A 23,256-nucleotide genomic window follows, 5' to 3' on the forward strand; every position below is an offset into this window, starting at 1 on the left:
TAACAATAGCTGATCATCTCCTCCTAGCTTGCAGATAATGGAGGTGATCAGCTGTAAATGGAAAGAATGTAGGGCTATTTTCATGAAGGCACTTGGAGAAAGTGCTGTATCCTGTGACCTCTGCTAACCCTACGGTTTGCAAGAAATCCAAACGCCAAATCACTTCCTGGAGTAGAGCTAATCAACCACAAGAAGAGCTTCCATTAGAGGCAAAACCAAGCTCAAACGGCCTTCCCTCATCTGAAAAAACGTTCAGCCACAAAGTCCCTGAGGTAGGGGTGATTAGCCCCTGATCATATTTACCAGTACACATTTTGATGGAGGAAGCAACTGTAGAGCAGCAGCTGGTTCTCATTCCATAGCAGTACTGAATGACGATTACGCTTAGTATCGCTCATTGGCTTCCTGTTTGTTGTCATAGAATCACAGAATGGCCTGGGTTGAAAAGGACCACGGTGATCATCTAGTTTTACCCCCCTGCTATATGCTGATGACCAGCAGCCCAGGCTGCCCAGAGCCACATCCAGCCTGGCCTTGAATGCCTGCAGGGATGGGGCACCCGCAGCCTCCTTGGGCAACCTGTGCCAGTGCCTCACCGCCCTCTGTGTGAAAAACTTCCTCCTAATATCCAACCTGAACCTCCCCTGTCTCAGCTTAAGACCATTTCTCCTTGTCCTATCACCATCCACCCTCATAAACGGCTGTTTCCCCTCCTGTTTATACGCTCGCTTCAAGTACTGGAAGGCCGCAATGAGGTCTCCCTGCAGCCTTCTCCAAGCTAAACAAGCCCAGTTCCCTCAACCTTTCTTCATAGGAGAGGTGCTCCAGCCCTCTGATCATCTTAGCAGCCTCCTCTGGACCTGCTCCAAGAGCTCCGCAGGTAATGTTACCTTCCATCTTAGCGAAGTAACTTTTTATGATGTATCAGGATGCCTTTGCTCTTTGTGGCTGCTGAACCTGTAGGAGTGTCTTGTAAATGTGAAGTTGCCATACACTGTCAGCAGGTTTTGATAGGCATGCCAGGTTTCTGCAGCCAAATATTACATTTTTGGAGTAAAACTTAGTTTTTCCTGTATCTGTGATACAGATTGTGTCCCCTTTAGAAAGAACACCACAGCCACTTCATCCTTCCTGAAACATAAGCATTTGCTGTGGGAAGTAGGAATGATTTTAATGAGGTAAGGCCATGGTAGTTTGGGGATTTGGAATTCAAGGATAACTTCTGGCATCACCTTGCTTGTGACTTTTGGCAGGAAATGTCTATCAGTTCTCTCACTTGTCAGATAAGATCAACTCATAGTGACTGAGCTCACTGCTCAAAGAGAGCTGTTAATGTTCTTAGTAAATGCTATGGTAGGCCATGTTAAGAAATCTAAAGCTGTGTCAAATTTCTAGATGCTGTGTCTGAAATCTGACAGTGATTTCTGTATAAGTCGCTGTTGACATTACTTTGTAAGAGATTTCTTTCCCATAATGCCTCCAGCAGGAGGACACAAACACTGCAGCTTCTACTAAATGCACAGGAAGGCAGAAGACTTCCAAAATTGCAAGATAGATTTTTATTAGCAAGTCTTGGTATTACGTCACACTCTTATGGATTTGTATACACATCAGAGTGAGTACCTACCAATGCAGGCGTATTTAGCGGTGATTTTTGCTTCCGGTTGTTGATGACCAATTGTAGGAGGCAGCTGTATATATAAAAGTGTATAGGAACGTGGAAAAGGGACATTTGAAGAAAATGTTGTGTTCTGTTTAATTTCTGTCTAGAGCAGGATTTTGTCAGACTGTAAAGCATTTTCCTGTGTAATCCAGGACATGACTAGAGGCCGAAATTGCCATCAATAACCTTCTTAGTAGGGGCAAGGGGACTAGAAGTCCACAGTATGATGAATATGAACAACAAAATAATAATAGCTTTTCCCATATCAACCTGACTTAGAGCACTCAAGTGTGGAAAGAGGAAAGTTCACAATGCAGATTAATAGAAGATGGATGCTGCTCATGGAAAGCTATTCCATCTTTCTTATCAATGTTCACACTGATTTCTGGATTATTGTAAAGAACATTTTTCTTTTCCCTGTCATTCACAAGTAATCTCTGGAAATGACAGAACACACCCTACAGTTACAGCCCCACCATAGGAAGGATGGCCAAATGTAGATCTCAGAATCCTATAATAACACAGGCAGTTTTCATTAAAGAGAGGTAGCAAACATAGAAACAGCGTTGTCTCTTCAATCACGTAGCCATGTTTCAGCACATGGTGGGAAGTACCAGCATTCTGACTCCTCGTAGTTAAGATCATAGAATCACCAAGGTTGAAAAAGACCTCCGAGATCATCTAGTCCAACCATCCACCCACCTCCAGTATTTCCCCACTAAACCATATCCCTTAGTGCAACACCTAAATCTTTTTTGAACACCTCCAGAGATGGTGACTCAACCACCTCCCTGGGCAGCCCATTCCAGTGGCTGACCATCCTTTCAGAGAAGAAATTTTTCCTAACATCTGGCCTGAATCTCCCCTTGTGCAACTGGAAGCCATTCCCTCTAGTTGCTAGTTATGCAGAAGAGGAGGCTGATTCCCCACCGCACCACAACCTCCTTTCAGTAGTTGTAGAGAGCTAAAGATCCGTCCTAAATCTCCTCTCAAGATGACATGATACTTGTTCCTTTTGCGTGAAAATGCAGTGTTGCATCAGAGGGACAGGTTCTATTGCATGCAATCATCTCCCTGTCCTAGCTGCCCAAGGAGATAAGAGGAGGCCAGAATTTGAAATGGCAATATTACACTGCAGAGACGGACAGCTACACTGAGATATATGCAGCAATGGAAGATTTTCTAGTAAGAAGGGTCTGACAGTGAATGGGAACCAAAATATATTACCTAGTTGGTACCTTCGTGAGGTGCAGATAAAACACAGTGTAAAAAGAAATTGCCACATGTTCTGCATCTATTCTGGACTGTAATATTGCTCAGCTGTGCATAATATTGTCCAGATCTGTTGTATTTCATAGAATAAACAAGAGGCATTATACATGTGTATGGAGAAGCTGCTTTAAGCTGAGTTTCTAGCTATCCTGAAAGTGTGGGTTGGCTGATGAGGCAATTCTTGCACACAATTGATTGTGGACTATTAACCTATGCTCAGAAATCAATATTCACTTAACACCACATTCTAACAGGCCAACGTAGCATAAAATAACAGCAGTTACACAGTGCACATGTTTACATTCAGAATAAACAGATCATGAAGTAGAACTTGGCAGAGAAGGAGACTGGCAGGACTGAAAGGGGAAAATGGCAACTTCAGTGTGTGGACAGGTACAAACCAGTTCCAGCTCCTGGAGGCTTTTGCAACTGAATGACCTGTGGTGAATAGAGCATCACCTTCCCTAGGCATTCCTAAAAAGCTCTGGCCTGAGGCCTGGTAACATCATCCTTGGCTAGGTAAATTTACTAGGATTGAGTACAGGAATCCCTGCTATTTCACAAAACGCAGGTCTGTTGCTATCCATGATAAAGGATGATACATATAGTTACAAAGGGCAAAACAGAAAGGAGCAAGAACATAAACTAAAGTGTAGTGTCTTCAAGCTGGAACGATATTTTTCCTATATTTAAAAGAATGAACTGAAAAAAATATATGTAAGGGAACTGAAAGTAATTGAGAACTGGTGTTTTACAGGGATTTTATGCTCACTTAGGTTTACTTGTAACCACCCTGCAGTGAGGGCTCTTAATCCTCATCATATAATCACCAGCATTGGGAAAGACCTCCAAGATCATCTAGTCCAACCACCCACCCCCTCCAATACTTCCCCACTAAACCACGTCCCATAGTACAACATCTAAACCTTTCTTGAACACCTCCAGGAAAGGTGACTCAACCACCTCCCTGGGCACCTCATTCCAGTGGCTGAGCAAGCTTTTGGAGAAGAAATTTTTCCAAATATCTAACCTGAGCCTCCCCTCATGCAACTGGAGGCCATTCCCTCTAGTCCCATCACTACTTACGCAGGAGAAGAGGCTGACCGTCACCTCACCACAACCTCCTTTCAGATAGTTGTAGAGGGCGACAAGATTTCCCCTGAGCCTCCTCTTTTCCAGACTGAACAATCTCAGTTCCTTCAGCTGCTCCTCACAAAGCTTGTGCTCCAGACATTTTACCAGCTTGGCTGTACTCCTCTGGACACACTCCAAGGCCTCGATGTCTTTCCTGCAGTGAATGGCCAAAAACTGAACACAGTACCTAAGGTGCAGCCTCACCAGAGCTGAATACAGGGCATATCACTTCTCTGCCCCTGCTGGCAATGCTATACTAGCATACTAGTATATTTCTTATACTAGCCAGGATGCCATTGGTCTTCTTGGCTACCTGGGCGCACTGCTGGCTCATGTTTAGCCAAGCATCCATCAACACTCCCAGGTCCATTTCTTCCAGGCAGTCTTCCAGCCCCAGGCCTGTAGTGTTACCTGGGATTGTTGTGGCCAAAGTGCAGGACCTGACGCTTAAGTATGTTGTGCTCTATGCCTATGGAAGAGCTCCAACAGGTAGGGCAGTAGGAAACAGTGTCATGTGCATCCCTCTAGTTAGAAACAGAACCCCACGCAAGTTCTAACAGAATGCAGACTTGTTTTAAAATGCTGTGGTTGAATATAAGCCTGACTGTCACTCAAAATGCTAAATGTGGCAGAAGCAATGGTGGGCACCAAATCTGCATCTCAGAGCACACTGATTGGAGGAAAGAGGGGCACAAATCAGGGAGAGGTTTTCGGTGACCGCAGTTATAGGCTAAGGCTGTTCCCTTCCTCTTTTACAGAGGCTTTTTGTTTGTTGAGGGTAAATCAGTAGTGGGAGGTGCCTGGATATGGGATAAGATTAATAATACAGGAAGGAAAGATGTCACTTATGCCAAGTTAAAGTGGGCTCAGCAACAGGGGAAGGAATAGAGACAGAGATGGCCAAGAAACAGCAGCTCCAGAATATACAGAGGAGGCCATAGGCAAACTGCTGTGTTCAGAGGTGTCTTGCTGTGTCTTCACTTCAGCCACCTAGGAAATGAAAAGGAGGAATGAATCCCAGTTAGTCCCATTTGTGCTCAAACACGAATAGCAGAAGGGCCTCAAGCTCTGGACACTGATATGAGACTGTAGAAAACTTCTGCAGCCAGGCAGCATGGCCTCCAATTTCTGTTTGTCTGTGGAAGGAATATCTGAGTCAAAGCAGTCTGTGTTTTTGCATGCACATGGCATCCCTCACTTTGATGTCCAAAATCACACATTTCCAGGTACAGGGTTTTTGAACTACTGTCTCTAGGCTACTTGACCTGATACTGGAGGCAACAAAACAATGCATACCTGGGACATTTCCGAAGCAAGAGATGTGCTGGCGCTGTCTCCTTGGAAATTTAGGGAAGCTGAATAATATAAGTCTTTCTGTCTTTCCAGACCTGTCAGCTTCTGGTGCATTTGAGACCAAATAGCATTTTCTGCGAACAGAAGCAAAGCGAGAGTCTTATTGTGCTTTTCTTGTAGTATGTAGTATCTCAGGTGGGATGTTCAGGTTATAGGTGTATCTATAGTGCTTGTGTGAGGCTTTTTGGTACAGCAGTAGGTAATTTAAATAGTAATCTTTTATCTAAAGGTGGTTGATTTGTTTGATATACTTCAGAACCTTTTACAAAACAGAAAGTATTTAAATCTTAAGTCTGTTGCTAATATGCTAAGGAGCATAAAAGAAATACTAACTTCAGATTATATACATCATAGAATATACCGAGTTGGAAGGAACCCACAAGGACCATTGAGTCCACCTCCTGGCTCCACACAGGAAACATTTGGACAAAGCCTGATTTTTGGAATTGCTATGCTGCTGAATCTGACAAGGACTGTGTCAGGAGCTACTTGTCTTGGCAAAATAAGGGCCAAAGACGAGCACAGGACAATCAGCAGGCTGGAGCACCTCTCCTATGAAGATGGGCTGAGAGAGCTTGACTTGTTCAGTCTGGAGAAGAGAAGGCTCTAGGGAGACCTCATTACAGCCTTCCAGTAAAGGAAGATTATAATCAGGAAGGAGAACAACTTTTTTAGACAGGTAGATAGTGACAGGACAAGAGGAAGTGGCTTTAAACTAAATGAGAGGAGATTTACATTAGATGTTGGGGAAGTTTTTCACTGAGAGGGCGGTGAGGTGCTCGAACAGGCTGCCCAGAGAGGTTGAGGATGTCCCATCCCTGGACATGTTCAAGGCCAGGTTAGATGGGGCCCTGGGCAACCTGATCTAGTGCTTGATCCAGCAATTGGCAACCCTGCCCACGGCAGATGATCTTTGAGGTCCCTTCCAACCCAAGCTGATCTATAAAACTATGAAAGGACTGAGAGTGGAAACCAAAACACCATAACCCTGGCATTGCTGGAACTACTCAACAACCTATAGATACAGCATGTCTGACCTCCCCACAGTATTGCTTTTTTGCAACTGCTTCATTTGAATGCTGTTTGTAGATAGCTTCCTAGTGTTTGAGATGAACAGAAGCGTTGAATAAAAATATAGAAACACTTTCAAAAGCAGATCCATGGTAGTCTTGGAGGTTTGTTAGGAGATCATGGAAATGCTGCAGAAGACAGAAGTGTATGCTAGAGAAATGCAGCGTAAGATCTCGAAATCAACAGGTTTTGAACTTCCCCATGCTGAGTTGTTTCCCCAGTTCTGCGACATATTGCTTACCAAGGCATTTGTTGTTCTCAAACATGCCGAGTATCTGGTCACACTTCTCCTTCTGGTTGCCACTGCTTTCACAGGTACACCACAGGGAGACCTCCACGCTGGAGTTACTGATGTAGTTGGGTGTCATAGGCGTGCCTGTCCCAAGCCCCCAGAAATGGGAATCAGGATTTACTTCATCAAATGAAAGAAGCATGATGAGTCCCCTTATCCTCAAGGCAATGCTGCCCTGGAGGCAAAAGCCTTCCATTACTCAGAAGTCACCTTGCAGAGCCCCTGCAAGGTGACCCACATCTGGTGAGCCTACATGCAGTCTGCTGCTCTGTGAGAAAGGGTGGAGATTGCTACCCCTGACTCAGTCAATCTGATGATGAAGCACACTGATAAACCGAACTATGTGCAAACATTGGACTAAAGGATGTGAAGCATCTGCAGATTCAATGGCAGTGCTGAAACATGGCTCTCCTAACTCTCATGTAGCTGGCAGCACTCTGTGGCCAAATGCTTTTTTTCCAAACAAGTGCTACACACCTGTAGTGTGCCATTAGAGCACTGAGCTTATTTGGCATGAAAACAGCAAAGACATCTGGAAAACCAGAAGATATAGCCTAGAATTACAGCTTCTGAGATACTACTGCATTCTGTAGCTCCTTTGAGCCACTCTGAAAAAGTAAAAACAACTTGGCAGTTAATACCTGTAACTAAAGACAACCTTCCATTCATCAGCTGGTAGTGCTTTGTGTTACTGTTGTTCTCACTGGCTCTGAGAAGACAGTGCGTACACAGTGTTAAAACAGCATGAGTATAAACATCAAGCAACAAGGGAATGTCAGCTTTAACTACGATCTTACAACTGAATTCTGCTGTGACTGTGATGCAGCTCCAGCAGCAAGAATAACTTAATCCATACAAGTTGACAGAGACTCTGCGGATGGGTATTTAGAGCACTTTGCATCAGCTGGTGATGCAAACAGGAATGCAAGAGTCCCAGGCAAGTGCTGCTGCTTTGCCAGCAGAGGATGGGACAAAGCAGAGTGATAAATGCCACAAAGGAGCTCTCTTTGTGCTACATTTACCTCAGAAACAAGTGGAAGCACCGGCATCCATTAGGCTAAGGCACGTTCATTGGCATGCTTAGCACTATCACCCTCGTAGCAAAGCGAGACAGACCCTCTTAGCATAACAATGAGGCTACAATTTGTTGCCTGCAGGTAACCCTTAATGTTCCTCTGGGCATCACTTACCAATCATCCCCATGTAAGCCTGCAGGCATGCAGCATGGTTGTGCTGAGAGCAACCATCTGGGGACATATCTGCAGGTTGGCAGTTTTGTTGGAAGTCAGCGAGTCGGGATCTGTAGGAATGAAAATGAGACTATCAGTGTCTATGTCTCTTCTGGTGGCCGCTGCCTGCTGCTGCCAGACTTACTTGCAGATATGGTCTTCCAAGCAGGAGTCCAGAAGCCAAAGGCAATTGGGTTTGGTGCTATACTGAAAGGAGCAATCAGGAACAATAGTTTTCCGGCGCCGTTCTCCACAGAGTTCATCCTGACATGGACAGAATAGGATCCTTCTAGTGAAATCCTCAGGGACTTTCTCGAAGAAATTTCTTAGCCCTCGATGGCATTTGCGACGGTCACACATGTCCTCACTTCCTGCCCCTCTGGTGCAGATTGAGGCATAGTCTGTGCGCAGCCGAACGCACTTCTTGCTCAAATTACAGACATGAGTTGCTTTCAGGCATGGGTTTGTTGCATCTCCTGCTAACTGAGAGCCTATGAAGCAAAAAAAAATCTGTAAGCAAAGAAGCAAACCTCCAGAAGAAACTTCATGTAGGAGTAACCCTTACTTGATGGACAAATTGGGAACGAAGTCCTGCTATGTGCTCGTAGTAAGACATTACAGTGATGCTAGTTACAAAATCACATGTTTTATTGGTTCATGTTAGGATGTTTTTTTTCAGAGAATACGTCATTGTGAGTTATTCCCTCTTTCATGGGCCTAGGTCTGTAACTGTATTACATTTAAGTGCAAATACAGGCAGGTATCCAGAGCAGGCATTTATCTGGTTAAAAGGACAATCACCTCAAATCGTTATTATTGATGATTTTTAGCCCCTGAAAAGTTAAGAATGGTAAAGAATTGTATCACTTAGCTGTTACAAGCTATTACCTGATACCACAGCTGCCAGTTCATTATAATCTGTTTTCCAGTGCTCTTCAATTGCTGGATTCTCATAGGGAGAGGTTTCCAAATTGAAATAACCTGGGCAAGACACAAGGTATTTTATGCAATGAGAGATGTGCCAGCTTTTTTTTTTCTTTTTCTTTTTTTCCTTATTTGCACTTCTTCAGGCTGGAGTTGAGAGGTGCTCTGTTCTGTTGAAAGCCAAATGCCAATAATGGTTCTGCTGGAGATGCAAAGGTGTGACTGTGTAGTACCAGCATTACATTTTGTCATTAGATTTCCTCTGGCTGAAATTTAGCCTATGTTGAAATTAGCTTTTTGTCAGCCTCAGTGCTAAGAAGCTGTGCAGGACAGGTAGTTCCTGGTGGCAGGCTATTAGAAGCATCCCAGTAAAGCTGGAGAGAAGCAAAATGCTGCTCATGGATGCCATTACAATAAACTCATATCCGTTTTCAGTGACAGATGTAAACATTTTGAAGTGACTTACATAGAACTACAGTTAAGTAATTGTCTCAAAGTTGCTACCTTTGTTTGTCGGACTCCCTGGTGTGTTGGAGGGGCAAGTCTCAAACCAGATTGGTTTTCCATGCAAATCATACAGAGCAGTAATGACCAGGAGACCAAAGGGGTACCTTCAGTACTGGGAAGTGGCCTTTCACCAGTGCTTTCAGGTGGGAGGGGCAGTGTTGAGCCTTACTGGTACCTTCTAAATTTGTATTATTTATCTCACCGTCTGTCATGCTGGAGTGAACAGTCCAGAAAATGCGCAGGCAATGCTCCTGTCTCTTCATGCGCCGATGGCACTTGCAGTGCAGTAAAGAGCTGTTCCCGAGGTACAGCTCTGCATTCAGACATCTGACCCTGCTATCATGATCCAGCGCGACGAAGCGTGTCTTAGCAAGGTCACAGTTTTCCAGAGTCCTGTAGGTGGCATTGCAGTTGGAGTCTAAGAGGCACAGCTGTTCTGCTACTATGCAATCACTCCGTGGTAGAGCCTGGAAGTCTCCTGGTAAAGAAAGGAAAAGATTGTAAGGATTTCAGTCATGATAAATGCCACACAAGCACCTTGTCATTGTTTTGTAGGCATCCTCAGTAAGAACTCAAGGGGCAGCACTGGTTGGGGTCTTTCATATTGGAGCAGTATGGAGCAAGAGCACTCTCCGTTTAGAAACAGAGGAATGACTAATTAGTGTGTGGAAGAGAGAACAAAAGATTAATGATAAATCTCCAACATGATTTTGTTTAATAACATCCCCTCCCTTTTCTTTAAAACCACCTTTAACTCTTTCAGCTTGGCTGGGATCAGGGGTGGCTCTCTATTTTCCTAGAGCAGTAAATCCCTAAGGAAACTTTGGCTTTGTTGAGGCCTTCTTTGAAGAAGCTCTCCTATCTGAGTAATAAGAAGCTTAGTGCAATAAGCAGCACTAACACCACATTGTGGTGTAAGTCAGTGCTGCTGCTGTTGCTAAGGACACAGGTCACTCTGAAAGTAATGACTCCTATTTATTTCTGCTGCAACTACGAAGATACAAAGCACAATAACACTATTTGATAGAGCAAATTTTCAGCTACAAACCACTCTTTTTCAACACAGTCACCACCTTTAGCTGTGCATTTTCATCAGTGATGAACAAGAGCCTATTTGTTGTGCTCATAAAAGTCTGCATCAGGGAAGGTGCCCTACTATCACCACGGCTGAAATGCACCACTCACTCCTTACTGTGCTGACATTCAGCAAGCATCAGTTAAAGTCACTGGGTGCAATGTTTTCCACATGGGGGAACTCAATTCCACACCTTTGCTTCATATATGCTTCCATGTCAGAGACCATTTAGTCAGACTGCCCCTCTACTGCCATCTGTCACATGGCAACAAGATGCAATGTACTATTGGTGGGACAGTTCATCCACTGCGGCCATACTGCCAACATCTGCCTCTGACGTCGTGGACCAACATCATCAAATAGGAGGCATGACTTTTGAAGCAACCCTCATATATGCCAGTCATTAAGAGCTGCACTGAGGAAGCCATTTGCAGGGTGTAAAAGCAACTAATTTGTTAAGTTGGGAAACTTAATAACAACTATACTTTTTTTGCATAATAGAAGACACCTTTCATATTAAACACAACTCAGTATATAATCTTCATTTCTGTAGTATATGGATCTGTGTTTACACTACGAGCACAGTGCATCATGGAATGGTTTGGGCTAGAAGAGACATTAAAGATCATCTGGGTCCAACTTCTATGCCACAGGCTTAGATACCTTCCACTAGACCAGGTTGTTCAAAGCTCCACCCAACTTGGCCTTTCAAAGATTTGGAATAAGAACTGCTAACAGAATTTACACATAGGCTAGTAGTACGTTTACTCCTTTCAGGACAAAACTGCATACCTAGCATCTACCTTCAGTGCTTTCTGGATGCGTGATCTCATCTGTCATTCTTTTGTTCAGCATATACTGTAGTACTATTTCTGTCTGTCTTCACTGAAGACTAAAATAAAAAAAATCTCTGTGCAGCTTTTATTATCTGGCATACTGTCTTCACTGTCTGATTTGTTTTCTCACTCCCTTCAATTCTACTGGCTTTATCCGTTTATTTGCCATATAATTCCACACTAGTCTGATTCTCAAACTTCCTATTCTGCCTTCAATCCAGTAATGCTGCCTTACGTGTCTCCGTCCCATTCATTTATATTTCTTGGCTTTCCTAACAAATTCTTTGTTGTTCATCTGGCTGTTACGTAAAGACTACATGAGTTGGTAAGCTCCCTGAAAGAAAGACAAATCTCTCACCAGAAATGCTTTGTACCAGCACAGTTGGTTTTAGTTAGACATTCCATCTTGGAACAACATTAACGAACACATGGGGTGTGATTACATTCTGTAAGGCTGCAAACAGTGCAAAGTTCCAGTAGCAATTTTCCAGCTTAAATGATTCTATGATTCTGCTACCTCCAAGGTTTTGGAATTCTAAGCTGAGCAAACTGACAGACCTCACAAGGCCAGAGCAGAGTGCCACTGCCCTCAGTGGCCGCAGTAGCTGCCGTAGTAAGTTCATGAAAGGACAGGACGCACTGCTATGAGCACTGCTCAAAATTCAGCATGGCTTGAAGTGACATTTTCAAACCTTTACAACGGTATCATAATTGACAGGGTAGGGCAGAGCTGAGTGTGAAGTGGATGGACTCTGTTTCTACCACAGGCCCACCAGATGTTTTGGGTGAAGCTTCTGGAAGCATCAAAGCAGAAAAGCAATCCTCCTTAACTAACAGAATTTAACAGCTATGCAGCCTGAAGCCCTAGCACATAAAGTTTCATTAAAAAAAAAAAAAAAAAAAAAAAGAGTCATCTTACTACTTCTTACTACTTATAATACCAGATAATCAGGTAAAATATCCAGTACTGTACTAGAAAGCTCTCTGGTCTAGGTTGCAGAAAGCACTGAATGTGCATGTGCATCAGAGCCCCTTTAGCTAAATGAAAAACAAAGTTATAATAATCACTTCACAAACAATGATTATTTACACCTTAAAAAAATAAAGTGATAGTTAATATAATGCCCATCTATTCTCACTTTTGAATCCACGCCCTGTCATATACCTATGAAATTATGATTAATGTTATCTTAGTTATTATCTTATCTTAGATATTAGATATAATATTTTAATATTTTAGATTAGATATAATATATCTAATATAATATTATAGATTAGATATAATATTTTAATTAGATTAGATATAATTCTTATATTATCTTATATTAGATATATAAGAATTATCTTAGTACCCCTTGTCATCCACACTGTGTAAGAGAGGACAATTACAGAAGGGAAACTTTTTATTTATTAAGAATAGATTTAAAACAAGCACCAGTATTTGGACAATGGAAAATTGTGGGAAATCCATTGTAGTCATGTGGCTGCAAACGCTACTGAGGTCTCAGTGCAATAGCTCATCTTTATCAGAGTCATGATATTGAGCAGTTGCATTTTTTTTTTTTAATGTCAAGCACTGACATCTCATAGGTAGGGTCGGGTGCTTTTGAAACTTCTTTTAATACTTCTTGTATTTTTTGCCACTGCAACCATGAAGACTGCACGAGAGATGAACGCAAAAGGGGAATCGTTTCTCCCCTCCAGATCTTGTGACTTGGCAATACCGGAGCACAGTGTAAGACAAACAGTTGCATCTTTGTAGGAGCTTTCTGGATTGGTGTTTGCAAACCGAGCCTCATCAGAATATCAGCCTGGAGCGATTCAGAGGGGGAGTGCATGGAAGATGGGTTAAAAAAAAAAACAAACAACATTTAGCAAAGATATCTCCGGTCCCGCATCTCCTCCGAGAGCTAGAACTGATGCTGTCTTTATGCCCGAAAGGGACGCTGTCTTTACGCCGCGCTGAGGGATCAGCTCCTGACATCGGTCCCTCCCTGCCGCGAGCGAGAGGAGCAAACCGCCCTCCTTTACCTCCGCGAGCTTTGCCTCGAGGAAATTAAAATCCCTCCCGCAGAGCATCCAGCCAGTTTGGTCACATCGACACTCGCAATTCGCAGCGCAGGTCAAAGCAGCAGCGCGCCTTTCCTGCTTTGAAATATGGTTCTTCCTTCGCAGCGGAGCCGCTGCCGAGAGCGGACGGGAGCAATGAGTCCGGGACGCACCCCGAGCTCCGCATAACCCAACCTCCGGACGGGACACAAGGGGCGCCGAAACGTCGCACCGCGCGCCTCTCCTGCCGAGCACCAGCAGCTGCTCGGGCCGGGCCGGACCGGCCACCCGCAGCTTCTCGCCGCCCGCCGGAACCGGGACGGGCACGCGCCGCCGCGAGGCTCTTCCCGCCGCGCTCTCCCGCCCGCCGCCCCGTGCTGTTCGTTACCGGCTCGGGAGAGGAGCAGCCCCAGGAGCAGGGCCGGCCACATGCTGCAGCTCGGCGCCGGAGCCGCCGCTCACATCCCGAACGCCGCCCGCCAGCGTGTGAGCGGCCGCCGGCCCGTCGAGGTGCAAACGGCGAGCACCGCCCCACCGCACGGCCCGCCTCCACAGCCGGCGGGGTTGGGGCGGTGAGGGCGGGGAGCGGCGCGGATGGACCCCCGCGGTGTCAGCGGTGAGGGAGCGCGCGCCCTGGCGAGTGTTTTAGAAGGGGCGCTTTGGAACGGCGTGACGTAAAAATTTCGTTTGTTGGTTCGGTTATTGACGTCCTACCTGAGGGCAAGGCTGGGGATGCTCCTCTCTGCGGGGAGCGCTCACGTGAGGCTGCTTTGTTAAAAGAAATCGAACGTTAATCGGAGGAAATGGCCTCAGAGGGGACAGGTGCTGGCTAGTTCTTGATTCCCTCGATGCTTCTATCATCTGCCGAAGAGATGGTGCGAGCTTTTGCCTCCTTCCCGTTGGCTTTGTTGTGAAAGTTCTTTCTTCAGAATCTTACAGTTGTGGGCTTGGCTTCTGTTGAGCTGTTTCATTGTGTCCTGTTGAGCAGGACACCTCTGGAAGCCTACTCAACATTTAGGCAGCCATGTCTCTTTTTGAACAAATCCTTCTTTTTAGTTTCCATACCAAGATCAAATTAACCAATGTGAAAAAAGTAATAGTCTAACACGTACACATACATTAATGTATGAAAATAAGGTGAACTTTTTGGCAGAACGGTTGTTTGTACAAGAGAGACCAACTCCATCTGTCCAAAAAGCCCAACAGAAAGAGTAATAACTGTGCAAACACATTAAGCATTCACAGTCCAATTCAATGCTGCTTTCCTGTTCCTGGGTTTTGAAAAAGATTTGTCCTTCTGCTTACTGTTGTGAGAGAATTCTTCCAGTTGTGAAGAAGTTATCCACAAACACTGGAGGCTCTCACTTCTTGTTTGAGGAGAGAAAGTGTTCACACCATTCTTAAAGCGCTTACTGAAGTCTAATGGTTGGGGGAACTTAAGGCAAACAGTGGAGGGAATGCAGCCTTTTTAACTTTGAGGAGAATTGTTTCAGTCATCGTTCAAGGAGGATGGAAGAAAGACTAAGAAGGAGACTTACTTATAAAAAGGTGTGAGGTTATAGCAGCACAGACATCCGTCAGTGCAGGAGTACAAATGCTTCAGGAGGCTTGTGGCCAGTGGTACTCTCAGTCCTGTTGAAGACAACAGTCACAGGAGGGGGAGCTCTGCTAGACCGACTTGTAGCAGCAGGTATAACTTTGTGAAGATATGAATGTAAAGGGTAATCGGGATGATAGTGATTACCAGCCTGTGATCTTTAGTCTGTTGTTTCTTTTACACTGTTTTTTGCTTCTTCTAAACAAAGACGTATTCCAGTAAATTCAGGAAACTGATGTAAAGCATCTCACAGGAGAAGCATCTTTGTACCTTGAAAAAGGAATTAATATAAATCATTAATCTTAACATCAAGCTCTGGAAAAATTCTGCTAGCATGTGGGGGAAAAAGCAACAGGCTCCATTAGTCTCCAAAGTGGATTAGCCAAGAACCAACATGATTTCTTCTGTAACAGAACAACAAGTTTTGTAGGGAAGAGAGAAAAGAAGAGCTCATCAGTACTGGGGATCTTTAAGAACAGCTTTCATCAGGTCAGTCTAACTGGGTACCAGAGGACAGATGCGAAAATCTTTAACAGTCCTTTCCAGGCCACTTTTCTGATCTTGTGATTATAAATCTTCATCTAAATCCCACAGAAGTAATTGATTAACTCAGTTCTGAGTTATTCTTTATAGTGGATAAAAATGGACAAGGAAATATTTTCCCTCCATATTAAATGCATTTGCTGCAGCAGTGCTTTCAGGCTGCCTTGATGAGTAGCCAAGCAGAGGAACTGTTGCTTGACATCTGATGAAGTGCTGACCACTTCACTAGCCAGCACACCAACCTACTGTGATGAAAACATCCTTTTCTTGACTTCTGATTGCTCACGTGTATTTTTGCCTGGGACCTGTGACGTATGAGGTTATTTGTTTGTTCTTCCCCATGCACACATACAGAGCAGCACTTTAACCTCATTACGCATCTCAGAGAGTTGGATAATTACCAGCCTCTCATGAGTAGTGCTGCCATCACTCTTTCCGTTTGTAGTTTTATAGGTTAACTCTGACCTATGGGAACCATCTACTAGCGTAATGTTTAATATCTCACGAATCGGTCTCTCCCTGATTCCCTGCCAGGTCTGGGCCTTTGACCTTCTTAAGCAGCTGTACAAACTGTGATTAATGCTGATCTGATTTCCTCAGCATTTAGCCTCAGTTCCATGTCTTGTTATCTATTTTACTCTTTTTGGTTTCACATAGGTCTTGGCTGGACTGGAGTAAGCGAGGTCATCAAGTCCTGTAATGAAACAGACATGGCTGTGGAATATAGGAAGTAAGTTCTTCTCAGATCTTTGTCAATATCTTGCCCAAAATGAAAGTGTTAATCCTGTGCGTAGTTTCAGGGTTGTATGGGAGTTAAACATATGCAGAAATTGGTCACCTCGTTCCTTTCCTTCTTGTCCTCATGGATTTGTTCTTAACATCTAGGACCAGAGGGAATGGTTTCAAGCTACGGCAGGGGAGATTCAGGCTGGACATGAGGAAGTATTACTTTTCAGAAAGGGTGGTCAGGCACTGGAATGGATGCACAGGGAGGTGGTGGAGTCACCGAGCCTGGGGGTGTTCAAGGAAAGGCTGGATGTTGTGTTGAGGGACATGGTTTAGAGGGAGCTATTGGTGATAGGTGAACGGTTGGATGGATGATCTTTTAGGTCTTTTCCAACCTTGGTGATTCTATGATCCAGTCAATGCCTCCTGCAGTAAGCACTGCTTTACCATCACTCAGGTACTCTCAAACATAAGCTCTAGAGATAACTGCTACTATTTACATATGGGATCCTGAGGAACAAACGCGCTCAAATTCATCAAGGAAGTTGATTTGCTTGTGAATTCTTTGAGTTCAGAGCTGTGCAGTCACACTTTTCATAGTCTAGAGAGCATTTGCACCCCAGCAACTAGTTGGAGGGTGTAATCACTGCACGTATATTTGTGATTGGATGTTATGCCAAAAGAGCTGAAGGAAACATTCAGTAATGTCATGGTCAAGTAGGCACTCAGTTACTTTTCAACCAGAGCCAGTGTTATAATAAAAGCTGCGCTCCCCTTCTTCTGAGCCCCAATCCCAGGAAGATAGACTTCTGACTACAGGAGAAAACCATTTCCTCAGCTTTTATTGTCAAAGGTAAATTACGCCCTTCCTGATGCGCATTGAGACTAAAGAGGACAGCTATGTACAAGCTGATTGGGCATCAGATTTGCATTGCCCATTTCATCATTATTTCATCCTCAGGGATGTTGTGTGGTTTTGATTGTTACACTCAAAATCATCAGCCAAAGAGAGCAACTGCTTTTACAGCAGTCAGGAACTCTCTCACTACCCTGGTACAATACAGGCAGCAAAACTAATACACACTGAATTTCCTCTCCTCACCACCTCACCTTCCCTCTGGAATACAGCCTTACTTTGCTTCTCATTTTTGTTTTATCATTCATGAGTGTGGAGGACCCTCTGGTCTTTGCAGTGCAGATTACAATCCAACAGCCTCTAATGGAAAATATTAGCACCAAACCTTGTGCAGAGAACATATCAAACCACCCCAATAGAAATAAAGTTATTTCCTATATGCACATGAACACACAGTATCACAGCTGCATTTTTCTGTGACCCAAATGACTTACTGATAAGAAGTAGTAATGACTTCCCTAATATTTTGGTGGCAGCAATTAGAATAAATGGATTAGCATAAATGAACTCTATAAAAATAGATCTTAGTACCTACAACTTCATAGAAAAAAGACATTATTGAAGTTGGTTTACTGTTAAATTACTAATGAGAAATCAATATGCTGTTAACAGATTGCTAAACTGGGACATAGAGGGATGTCTACTCCAAAGTCATTCCATGAATCCCTGATAAGAGTTCACCATAAAAGCTAAGAATTTTGGACACAACTGCTTTTCTCTGAAGTGTCTATTTGCTTTTTACTTCAATATAACAGGTGCTTACTGGCATACACATAATTTTGTTACATCTTCAAAGCTCCAACACGCTTTGGAGTAAAGGGGGATATTTGACTAGCTGTTGATCTTAGAGTTCCGAGTGTCTACTCTGAGTGCTTGTCCATGTGCTACCTGTGAGGCTGTGTGTACCACATGCGATTAACCCAAAGACTTTTTACAGCGCATCTGTATTGTCTTTGTCTAATACTGCATTTGCTTTCTTCTCTCTACAAACAGCAACTCTGAAAACTGGAATGTTTCAGCTTTTCCAATCCACCTGGCTCAGTATTGGATTGGAAGAGGAGAATTAAAACAGCCTTTTGTGCTACGCCTTCATGTACTTAGTTGTGAGGGTGGCTGATGACAACATACAGCTTGTTTTCCTGTTGCTTTTGTGTTGAACAGTTCATAAACTTATAGAAAGTCAAGACCAGAGCATGTACAAAGGCCTTTTGTTGCACTTCCTGAGGCAACAATAACTTTGATGAGGGTCCTGATGGCAATGATCGCATAACTTAAATTGAGCAGGGTAGCCCTGATGAACGTCTGGTCATTACAATAGCTCATCTTTCTCAGTTCATCTTATTCATTTTGCTTTCAGCTTATGAAGAACTAGGCACAGCACAAGAGCTCATCTTGCAAGTTTGGATACATCTATGCTAATTCTAATCATAGACTAGGTGTGGAATAGATAATCCATTTATCATGCTGGTGCCGTTTGCTCACTGGTTGTTCCTCTCTTTGGCTGGAAGATCCCTGGGGTATCTGCAAGAGGTATTGTTTCACATTCCTCATCTGCTCAAATCAACAGCAATGGACCTGTCTTTTCTTTACTGGGGAGCCCTTTCGAATAAATCAAGAGCACAAATTCTTAGTTTCCTCCTGAAATGACTATCTAGCACTGTACTAGAACATGCAGCAGTGTTTCAGTGATGTGCTAGCCATTTCTTCTCTGCATCTGGAACTGCCACTACCAATGAACAGTGAGACTGACTGAAGTATTTTGTTCGTTCTATGTTCTGAAGTGCAGTGTCTGATGCATGGACTCAGATGTGAATGATCCAGGTCTTTTGTTATAAGTTCTCACATGACTTATATACATTCAGAAGTTTCCTTTTTTAGCTTTCCCATCCCCTCTTACAACTTTTCTATCCACCTTTACATATCAGAGCACACTCCTTAACCGTGGATGTGGGCACTTATCCAGTCAGAGCCATGAGCCGTTCCTTTTGCTTTCTCTTCTTCTAGAGGGATGCTTGGTTCTCACACTGTTTATCTTGCTCCGCAGCTACTGCTCTGAATAGCTTGTCTTGTATTCCCACACTGAAGTGCTTAGTGTATCCTATTTTGTGTAATGCTAATCTTCTGAATATGCACACTAGTGATTTCACTGCATTTTGCAAGATTTGATCACTGCAGTGCTTTTTGAGTCAGATCTTCACAGAAGATGCTGAGACTCCAACAGCTGAACGCCAGATGGTTTGTGAGGAGCACTATCATGTGGGAGTACTACCGCAAGAGGCAGCACAGAGAAAGGCTGAGCAAACACTTCCCTGTCTGGCCTAATATTTACAGCACCACACTCTGCTCTTTACCAGACTGGTAATGGACAGCAGGCACTCACAGCTCATATTAACACCTGTACACTACAGAAATATTAACCCAAAGCAAACAGCCCTGCAGAAGTTAGTGCCTGTATTCACAGAAAACCAAACAAAAACCTCTTTGATTTCCTAGCTTAACTATTGGTTCCCTAAACAGCTCTGGCTGCTCATGGTTGATGACGGTTCAGAGTCACAGAATCACAAGGTTGGAAACGACCTGCAAGATCATCTAGTCCAACCACCCTCCCATTCCTATCAGTGCCACAAGCTACTAAACCATCTCTCGTAGCTCCTCATCCAGGCGCCTCTTGAACACTGCCAGGGATGGCGACTCCACCACCTCGCTGGGCAGGCCATTCCAGTGCCTGACCACCCTCTGAGAGAAAAAGTTTCTCCTAATATCCAACCTAAACCTCCTCTGGTATAACTTCTTGCCATTTCCTCGGGTCCTACTATTTGCCTGGGAGAAGAGGCCAGACCCTTTTGCACCACAACCTCCCTTCAGGAAGTTGTAGAGTGCAATGAGGTCTCCCCTGAGCCTCCTCTTCTCCAGACTGAACAATCCCAGCTCCCTCAGCCGCTCCTCATAAGACTTGTGCTCCAGACCCCTCACCAGTTTCGTTGCCCTTCTCTGGACACGCTCCAGGGCCTCAATGTCTTTCTTGCAGTGAGGGGCCCAAAACTGAACACAGTACTCAAGGTGCGGCCTCACCAGTGCTGAGTACAGGGGGATGATCACCTCCCTGCTCCTGCTAGCCACACTATTTCTAATGCAGGCCAGGATGCCGTTGGCCCTCTTGGCCACTTGGGCACACTGTCGGCTCATGTTCAGCCGAGCATCAACCAACACCCCAAGGTCCCTTTCCTCTTCACAATCATCCAACCACTCATCCCCAAGCCTGTAACGCTGCCTGGGGTTGTTGTGGCCAAAGTGCAGAACCCGACACTTGGCCTTGTTAAACCTCATCCCATTCATCTCAGCCCAGCGATCCAGCTTACCTAGATCCCTCTGCAGGGCCTCCCTGCCCTCAGGCAGATCGATACAACCTCCCAACTTGGTGTCATCTGCAAGCTTACTCAGGGTACACTCAATCCCTTCATCTAAGTCATCAATGAAGATATTAAACAGGATGGGCCCCAGTACCGACCCCTGGGGGACACCACTTGTAACAGGTCTCCAGCTGAACTTCACTCCATTGACCACCACCCGTTGAGCATGGCCCTCCAGCCAGTTCCTTATCCAACGGAGTGTAAAACTGTCCAAGCCATGGGCAGCCAGTTTCCACAGAAGGATACTGTGTGAGACCATGTCAAAGGCTTTGCTGAAGTCTTGACAGCCAAAGCAGTTACCTATAGTTTTCTGCCTATGTACTGTAGTATTTGGCCACTTACAGCTCATATCATTTTACTCTTATGTTCCTACAAAGAAAACATTCAGATCTGCTCTTGTATTTTAACCTCAGTATCACTCCAGTAGGAGTATCAGAAGCATTTAGATGTGGATAGATAAAGAGTCATGTAACCCAACATACAGACTACATCTTCAGGTAAAATAACTCCCCTTGAAAAGAGTAGTCATAGAAAAAAAGGAAAAAGGAAAAAGCACTCCATCATAATAATCATTTAAAGGGAATGATTATTAATTAGTAAGCTGAACAATAAAGCTTCAACCCAGAGAGACCACAAGAAACACGAAAGTTACATTAACAGAGATCCTTTGAACTTAAATGAGAGACTGAACACTGTAACAGGGCAAAGCTTACTCCATGAATCTGTTCTAGCTAAGAAACAACTGGCTGAGAAACAGCCTCAGAGAAAGGACCTAGAGGTTACTACAAACATGCGCGTGCTCAGATCCTGAACAAGACAACGCATTCTGTACCACATGGGATGCTGTAGGAAATTCCCTAACCCCAGAGTTCAAGTGGGATCTAAAGGAACTTGCAGGGATCCAGAGGAAGCTACCAAGAAAGCAGCATACACGTTAAAAAAAAGTTAAGTAAACTGGGTTATTTGCTTGGCAAAAGGGAGCTTACTACCCACTTACAATCACAGGAAGGTGAGTTACAAAGATAACCATAAAGCTACAGCATCATTGAAAAGAACAGTACAATGAAATTCAAATAGAATCAAAAACAAAACAAAATACAAAAAAAACTTACCTTTAGAAATCCCCAGATGAACAAAGACCTCCAGAAAAATATAACCTCGCTTCCAGGGCCAACCCTTAAATGAGGTCTGGGAAGGGGTGGAGCCAGGATCCATCCCCTTTTGGTCACTCAGGTACATTGCATGCACCTGAGCTCCCCTGGGTTGACCCTGAATTCCCACCAGGTGCCCAATCACTGTTTCAGACCATGACTCAGCATTTCTGCTACAGTGACAAAGCCAAACCCATGTTGATAATGGGCAAATGACTTAAGAAGTGATCATAGCCTCAATTGGTAATGTGGGTGATTCAGACTGAATACTGTGAAAATTGTTTTTGCCAGGTATCATAGAATCATCAGTGGCTCTTCTCGTCTGTTGATGCAGTGACATCATCATAGAAGGCAACCAGGTTGGTTGTACGGTATCTGCTGAGTCGTGGCCTGAACCACTGATGGAGCACCTGATAAAGGACCGTCAGCCCTGGGAGCACAGGTGCAGCAATTTACCTGTGTGACAGGAAGGGATGGAGCCTGGCTGCTCCTCTCTTAGACCTCATTTAAGGGCTGATTGCCACTGGGGAAAGGCTTCTTTCTGAATATTTCTTTTTGGGGGATCTTTCCTTTCAAACTTTGAATCTTCTGATATGCATGAGTGATCTTTTCTTTGTAGTACCTTTCTATTGTGCTGATCCTTCTGTTATCGCATCTCAGTTGTAGTGCCTTTTGTTTTGATCTGTCCAATTACTACATTTGGTTAAGTAGGAGTTGCTTTTAGTAAAGCTATAGTGGTTCTCTCACGGTGTCTTCCTGTCTTTCATGTGCTTTAGTATTGTTTCATGGAGGGTCTGTTCTATAGTGTTCACTGGTATAGAGGTGAGACTGACTGGTGGGTAGTTCCTAGGATTGTTCTTTCATGCCCTTCTTAAAATTGGATGTGAGGTTTCCTTTTTCTGGCTACTGGGGTCTTCACCTGATTGTCACAACTTCTCAAATAATAGAGAGAGTGGCTTGGCATCTATATCAGCCAACTTCTTCCATGTTCTGGGATGCTTCTCATTGGGACTCAGACTTCTGGATGTTCAGTTTTCTCAGGTGGTCACAAACCTGATCTTTGTTTGCAGTGGGAGGGACTTTGCTTCCCTGATCCTTTCTTACTAAACCCAGTACTTGAGAGCTGTTCGGTGAGCAGTTATCAGGGAAGTTGGAGGCAAAAAGCTGTTAAGTACCTCAACTTTCATCTTGTCTGTTATTACCAGCTTGTCTGTGTCACTTATTAGGTGGGGTATTCTCTCCTGGACTTTCCTGGTTGAGGTACTTGTAGAAGCCTTTGTTCTTTCTGGCATTCCTTGCCAAGTTCAGTTCAAGCTGGGCCTTGACGTTCCTGACTCCATCCCTACACAGCATAGCTGCTTTCTTATATTCTTCCTCTAGTACCTGTTGTTTTCCCTGACTGTGAATTTTCTTCTTACTCTTTAGTTTGCCCAGCAGGTCCCAGTTCAGACATGCTGGTCTCTTGCCTGCCTTTCCTGACTTGCTACACCTGGGGATGGAGAGCTCTT

At 44.1% G+C, this 23,256-nt stretch overlaps 1 protein-coding gene across 1 annotated transcript; it reads right to left on the reverse strand.

The window, feature by feature from the left end:
* Window positions 1–1,541: 1,541 nt before the first annotated feature.
* Window positions 1,542–21,783, reverse strand: GFRA3 (GDNF family receptor alpha 3). Its single transcript, XM_048960919.1, has 10 exons — window positions 21,710–21,783; window positions 15,150–15,272; window positions 13,794–15,037; window positions 9,648–9,923; window positions 8,903–8,995; window positions 8,160–8,505; window positions 7,976–8,085; window positions 6,735–6,869; window positions 5,366–5,496; window positions 1,542–5,059 (listed from the first exon to the last, which is right to left on the reverse strand). Exons 3-10 carry the CDS (start codon window positions 13,834–13,836, stop codon window positions 4,925–4,927), a joined length of 1,269 nt encoding a protein of 422 aa, XP_048816876.1. The 5' UTR covers window positions 13,837–15,037; window positions 15,150–15,272; window positions 21,710–21,783; the 3' UTR covers window positions 1,542–4,924.
* Between the last annotated feature and the right edge of the window lie 1,473 nt (window positions 21,784–23,256).

This window comes from Lagopus muta, chromosome 14 (assembly GCF_023343835.1).
Source record: "Lagopus muta isolate bLagMut1 chromosome 14, bLagMut1 primary, whole genome shotgun sequence".
Classification (NCBI taxonomy): domain Eukaryota; kingdom Metazoa; phylum Chordata; class Aves; order Galliformes; family Phasianidae; genus Lagopus; species Lagopus muta.